The 6,856-nt window shown below is 61.9% G+C and overlaps 1 protein-coding gene across 1 annotated transcript; it reads right to left on the bottom strand.

Annotated features, from left to right (window-relative positions):
- Nucleotides 1-254: 254 nt before the first annotated feature.
- On the bottom strand, nt 255-5,617 carry LOC119098185 (coiled-coil domain-containing protein 85C-A-like). Its single transcript, XM_037221115.1, is given in 6 exon segments — nt 255-1,265; nt 1,622-1,872; nt 2,393-2,645; nt 3,193-3,297; nt 3,299-3,439; nt 5,079-5,617. Coding segments are annotated over 6 exon segments (1,326 nt in total). The 5' UTR covers nt 5,616-5,617; the 3' UTR covers nt 255-1,226.
- Nucleotides 5,618-6,856: the final 1,239 nt, after the last annotated feature.

Genomic DNA, 6,856 nt, shown 5'->3' with positions numbered 1-6,856 from the left:
TGCCGTGATCTCTTCGACTTCTGACCCTTCTGTTCCGACCCGTTAACGAGGGGCTTTGCGCCAATCATGGCATGAGATCCGCGGCGAACACACTCAGCCACCGGCGGTTGGGCAGCCCTAACGAATCAGCCTGTTTCCAGTCTGTGTTCCGGAGTCTGAACCAGGCACATCTGGCAGAAGTGTGGTGACGTGTCGACAGTCATCTGCCGCTCGGCCTTATCCTGATCCGTCCGTGTTCTGCCGGAAAGGCTGTCTTACAGCTGAGTCTTGTATTATAGCATTTGTACATCTGCATATTTACTCACCCTACGCGATAATTACAGGAACAGGTTACAACTTGTCTGCTACTCTTCAACGTCAACAGCAGACATCCAACGCAACACATCGAACACCGCGATACGAATGAATCAACAGTTGGAGACGTCTGCTTCCGCGGCAGCGCTCGTCTCATGTCCGCGAAACCGGCTGGTACGCGGTGAGACCGGCAACATGGCCTGTGCCAGCCAGCCTGTCGCCCGACATCAGCATTGCAAGCCACAGAGTTCGTCGCCGCGTCCTCAAAACAATACGTACTTTACCCCCGCAGACACGACCTTGCGCAGAATATCATCAATGGGCCAGATTGTCACCTGACGAGCCTAATCTTAACCTATTTCGCCACTGAAAATCCACGTCGGTTTGCGCCATCGCTTTCGAATTATATCCAAACGCTCTTCACACCATTCATCCCGCTGGACGCCCTCCATTCAACAGCAAATGCACAGACATTACGTAAAATATTAATTTGTACTAATTTTCTGCCTTCATCAGCATTACTCAGTGGCGTTGCACCACTAAATTCAACATGCACAAATACCAACACTCGTATTTGCATGAGCCTGATGGGCATCGCGCATACCAACACTAATTAACAGTCACCATACCGGACGGCATGTAGTCGCGGACGGACCATAAGCAGCCGCTCTCGAGCTGCCACAGCTCACACTGCACCATTCACGGAGATTTGTGCGGATAAATCAGCGCAATCATTGGCGCGCCGGCGGTGATGCACCCAACTCCTGGTGATGATGATTGGGGCTTTAGGGCGCGCCGACTTCCGGGGTCATTTTGCGCCCACTACACGTACTGCAGCCTGATAGCAGGCGGCCGCTGGCAACAGGCTGTCTCGGACCAGGGGCTCGTATTTAGGCGCGTTGACCCCAACAACAGGGGTGGTGGCTTCCTCATCACGAGTTGGGGACGTCTTCCAGCTTCCTCCACACGACCTGAGAAGCAGAATCTTATGAGCGAGAAGTGAGGGAGTTCCGTCGAACCATTCCATGCCAGGGTCCATCGCTACAGTGCACCGAGTCTGTGGGCCTGCTAGATTCCGTCTAGAAGATAATAATGATTACTCATAGATGAACGGTGTGCGTTATGCATACTTCACAGACGTGCTGACTACATATAGACTGCATATCTGGCGCGACTGGGGAGACCATTACGACGGAGAAAGGTCCTTAGCACGTAAGACGGGTGGGCGAACCGTTTCTAAGTCGATTTCCACAGCGATTCTACGCCTACAGCTTCAAGAGGGCATCGCTGCCGATGAATTGTGGGCTGTAGTCGCCGCGGTACTCACATTGCACATTTGACGGAGGAGCGCCTTCTCGGGGTCCTCCATCCGCGGCGTGCCCTCCTCCTGCTCCTGCGGCGGCCGCTCCAGCGAGGCCGACTCCCACTCGAGGTGCTCCTGCACCTCCAGCACGCGCATGGCCTGCACGACGGCGTCGGGCCGGCTGACGGGTCCGCCGTCACCGCCGCCGCCGCCGCCGCCCTCCTCGGCCACCTCCAGGCGACGCTCCAGGCCGCGGATGTACTGCAGGATATGCTCTGCACACACACAGGGATTGGCAGGTTAGCGTGGACGGGACCGCTGGCCGACGACGCAAGTCCGATCAGGTGCCTCGGTACAGGCCGCGCTGCAGAAACTGGTACGTACACTTCATATCCTCATTTCCGTATTTACTTTCTGGACATTCCACTACCAAGCGCTTCGCGCATGATCGCAGGCGGCGGGGCGCCCCCAAACCCGAAACCCATCATTACCAATCGCGTGCTCGGCGCGTGGCCTAAACAAGTTCCAGACAGCGCCCACACCAACCTTAACATACACTCCATCACCTCTGTCAGACACTCATCCACCTCGCTCCGACACTCAGCCACGTTACCCAGACACTCGACCACCTCTCTCAGACACCCGGCCACCTGACTCAGACCCCCGTCTACCTCACTCAGACCCCCGTCTACCTCACTCAGATATCCGCCACCTCTCTGGCACCCCGTTCCTCCTCTCCGCCAGTCGGCCCTCCCGCCTGCCCCGCCCGCCCCGACTCGGCTGACGCAGCCTCACCGTTGAGCAGGCTGCGCTGTCGCTGGATGCTCTCCTCGAGCAGGCGCTCTCTGCTCTCAGTGCGGCGCGGCCGCTCGTTGTCGGCCGCCGGGGGCGGCGGCAGGTACACGTGCGCCGAGAGGCCCGGCTCGTCGGCGGCCGTGCTGCTGCTGCTACCGTCGCCGTCGTCGCGCGGCTGGTTTAGCGCCGCGCCGCAGTTGCTGCAGAGCGAGCCGTGGCCCTGCCGCTCCTCGTCCAGGTAGAGGCACAGCTCCTGCAGTCAGAGGCGGGGTCTGAGACGGGGTCAGGGGCAGGGTCAGAGGCGAAATCAGAGGTGGGGTCAGAGGCGGGGTCTGAGACGGGTCAGGGGCGGGGTCAGAGGCGGGGTCAGAGGCGGGATCAGGGGCGGAGGAGTAACGGAACCGCTGCTGCAGGGGACGCCATACATCGCCGGATGGATACTTACAGACACAGCTCTTAAATCGACGGAAAAGAGAATACGTCGTCCACTGAGTCGCCCAAGGAAACAAATGACGGGGATCTACAGGCAAGCTTCAAAACCCTTACAAATGAAAGGTAGCACTGGGATCGAAAAAGCCACGCGTGCCTAACGCTATACATGTCCACAGTGTTCACGCCCTTCCCACTAGCTTAAACCCTCAAGCGACGCAGACACATGGCCGGTATTGCCGTTCGTTAGGTCAGAATTACGCACCAAGCAACAACACCACCCAATTTCTACAGCGACCTGCCTACTACAACCACGGCCATACAGCGAACCGTGGGCGGAGCAGCCCAGCTGCCGCAGGTCGTCGTCTGACCTTGAGCTCCAGGTTGTCCTTGACCAGCTCTTGCTGTTTGGTGTCCAGCTGGCGCAGCTTGCTCTGGTAAGCGGACACTTCCTGGCGCATGACACTGGCAGTGTAAGCGACCGAACCGCTGCCACTCGCGCGCCAGCTTTCGCCCTTTCTGGCGGTCGTCGTCGAGGAAGCAGCAGAGATCGCGTAGCTCCTGGCTCTCGTCCTGCAGTCGCCGGTGCACCTGCTGCACCGAGCGCTGCTCCACCGCCTGCTGAGCGCAGCGTGTGTCACAGGGCGAGCAGCACTGCACAGCGCCGCGTGTGAGGCGTCAAAGGGCGAGCTGCGCAGCACAGCGCCGCGTAGGGCGTTACAGGGCGAGCAGCACAGCACAGCGGCGTGTGGGGGTCACAGGGCGAGTCGCACAGCACAGCGCCGCATGGAACGTCAAAGGGCCAGCAGCACAGCACAGCGACGTGTAGGGCGTTACAAGGCGAGCAGCACAGCACAGCGCCGTGCGGGACGTCACAGGGCGAGCAGCACAGCACAGCGCCGCGTGCGGCGTCACAGGGCGAGCAGCACAGCACAGCGCCGTGTAGGGCGGGCAGCACAGCACAGTGCCGTGTGGGACGTCACAGGGCGAGCAGCACAGCACAGCGGCGTGTGGGGGTCACAGGGCGAGCAGAATAGCACAGTGCCGTGTGGGGTGTCACAGGGCCAGCAGCACAGCACGGTGCCGTGTGCGGCGTCACAGGGCCAGCAGCACAGCACAGCGCCGTGTAGGGCGTTACGGCCACAGGGCACACCCGTGTCGGCAGGGTCAGCAGGGGTGGCTCCGGGGAAAGACACGAATGAGTGATCAAAGTAGATTGTAAACATGCTTACCTAGGAGCATTTCAGCTGACGGGATATTTACCTGCTCCACAGTACATTTCAAACATGTCCTGTGGACACCCTTTGGAACCAGGGACCATGGGACTCGGTGGGACTTTTGCGTACGCTCTGATACACTGTCCTGCAGCCACCCAACTATCTCCCCCTATATGAATGTACTTTGTCTCAAGCGTCCAGCCCGTCGGCATTCAGGCCATGCACGTGACGTCCAGACCACGCGGTGGTGCAGTCATCATTTAATCCAGGAAGGGGCTAAATTGGGTTACGGGGGCCAGTCAATGGAGCCAGTGTTTGTCGCTACAGAGCCCTGCTTTTGGATTCGGAGGACCTTCCGCAATTCAGGACCCTATACTGATACCTGAAGGTGACATTTCTCTTCTTTTTCTTCCGTTCCAGGATCCATTCCGACGTCTTAACGTGCCCAAAAAGTACCGGGGCCCGACCATCTGCAGGAAAGGGGAGGAGAGGGGGGGGGGGGGCATGGCCCCAGAGGTTTTTTTGGTTTCGTCTAAGTGACGAAAACACGTCCACGTGACTATTCCGTAACTAGGTCACGACTCCGTCGGTCAGATGGTCCTGCTACACGGAGTGGGCCCCATCTCGGGTGTTCCTCGCTGTGCTGTCGAGCGCCCTCAGAAACCAAGCGTGTTTTCAGGTGGGCAGCAATCTTTTGCCGCAGGTGGTTGATGCGAAAGTGACCTGGTAAGGATTCCCCAGCAGTTTGCTACTGTGGCTTTGCGACGCACTCAGCTGCATAGGCTACGTGGCATCGCGCGTCTTTTGCGTTGGCAGGAACGGAGGGCCCCGCAGGGGTCGAACCCCGTACCTCTGGCTTCCCAGACGAGCAGATTAACTACTACTACGCTATCGGTACTCCAGAAGTGCTGCTCGGAAAGATTTAACCTCCAAACGACCTTCCCCGTCGCCCTTTGCGCGCCTTACGTGCATCACTGCCGCGGCGGGCGCTGTCCGCCGCCCGCCGCCCGCCGCCGGCGCCGCTGACGCCGCCCACTGACCTGCGCCTGGATCTGACGGTGCAGCTCGCGCAGCGCATGGCCATGCTCCATCATGAGCCGGGCGATCTCGGCCTCGGCGTGCCGGTACCGGGCCAGCAGGTCGCGCGGCGAGCCACGCAGCAGCTCGTCGTCAGAGAGCCGCGGCCCCAGCTGCGTCGGGTAGCTGGGCGGGCGCGGCTCGGCCGAGCCGGACAGCGCCGGCTCCGGCGCCGCCGGGTACCTGCTCGACGCCGAGGAGGACTTCTGCGGCTCGCCGGCCGGTCGGTCCGACGTCGGAGCCCCCAGCCGCTCGCGGCTGTCCGGCGGGCCTAGCCGCTCGCGGCTGTCAGGCGGGCCAAGCCTCTCCGGGGGGCCAATTCTCTCGGGCGGGCCAAGTCTCTCTGGCGGGCCTATGCGTTCCGGTGGGCCCATGCGTTCCGGTGGGCCCAGCCGCTCCGGTGGGCCTATGCGCTCCGGGGGACCCATGCGCTCCGGCGGGCCCATGCGCTCCGGCGGGCCCATGCGCTCCGGCGGGCCCACGCGATCCGGAGGGCCCATTCTCTCGGGCGGGCCCAGCCGGTCGGGCGGGCCGATCCTGGCGGGCGGACCGGGCGGGCCGGGCCGGCCGGGTGGCGGGGGACCCAGCAGCTCGGCCGACGGCGGGCCCGTCCGCTCGGGAGGACACGTGCGCGGCCGGTCCTCGCGCGGGTCACGCTTCGGCGCCGCCCGCTCCGGCAGCTCGTACGAGCTCGGCTGGTAACGCTTGCTGTCGCCGGGCGTGGCCATCGGGTTGGTCTTGGGGAAGCCGAGCGGGGGCGCGTAGCCGAACACCTGCGGCTGGCTCTGGTACTGCTTGTGCACCGGCCGGTGCCCGTGCGCCGGCTTGTCGGGGCTCGGGTCGCGGCCGGCGTACGCCTTGTGCGGCGGCTGCGGGATCTTGGAGTCGGCGGGCCGCGCGCGCCGCCGCGGGTCCTGCGCCGGGTAGTAGAGCTTGGAGGGCGAGCCGTCGACCGGCTTGGTCAGCTCGCCGCCCGCCGGCGGCGCCGGCTGCTGGTGGATGGCGGCGCCACTCGGAATGCGCCGGTACACATCGTCCCGGGAGGCCATCGGCGCGCTGCGGCCGACAGGGACATGTCAGGGGTCACGTCTGCTGCAGCGGCGTCAGCTCAGCGGACCGAGACAGCAGGTCACAGGGCACGACTGACCGCAGCAGCGTCAGTTCAGCGGACCAACACAGCGGGTCTGAGGTCACGCCTGATCGCAGCAGCGTCAGCACAGCGGGCCGAAACAGTAGGCCAGGTGTCACGTCTGACTGCAGACGTGTCAGCTCAGCGAACTGAGACAGCGGGTCAGAGGTCACGTCTATCTGCAGCGGCGTCAGCTCAGCGGAACAAGACAGCGGGTCAGATGCCACGTCTGAATGCAACAGCGCTGACACGAGGCACGACACTTTGTCGTCGAATCGTAATAAATTGTATATGGGTCCCTAACTGAGATCCAGTTGCGATAAATCGCCCAACATAAACAAAGAACTGTTGTCACCTACAATTCACGAGTGTAATAGACCTCTTCGTAAACGAGTTGAAATTAATGCATTTTACGCATTGGTACTGCAGGAAACAGTGACGCCTGGGTTTGAATTTGGTCAAACGTGATGGCAAGATCCGCTGAAGTGTTCACAATGACCTGCACTCTATCTAAGGGCACTCTGACGGCGACAGTCTACCCCCCCCCCCCCCCCCCCCCCCCCCCCCCCCACCAAGCCGACTTTGGACACCAACACAGCGGCACGTCGGCGA

This window comes from Pollicipes pollicipes, unplaced genomic scaffold, assembly GCF_011947565.3.
Source record: "Pollicipes pollicipes isolate AB1234 unplaced genomic scaffold, Ppol_2.1 Scaffold_2555;HRSCAF=2994_pilon_pilon_pilon, whole genome shotgun sequence".
Lineage (NCBI taxonomy): Eukaryota > Metazoa > Arthropoda > Thecostraca > Pollicipedomorpha > Pollicipedidae > Pollicipes > Pollicipes pollicipes.
Note: the sequence above shows the minus strand (reverse complement) of the source record. Positions and strands in the feature narration are given on the sequence as shown.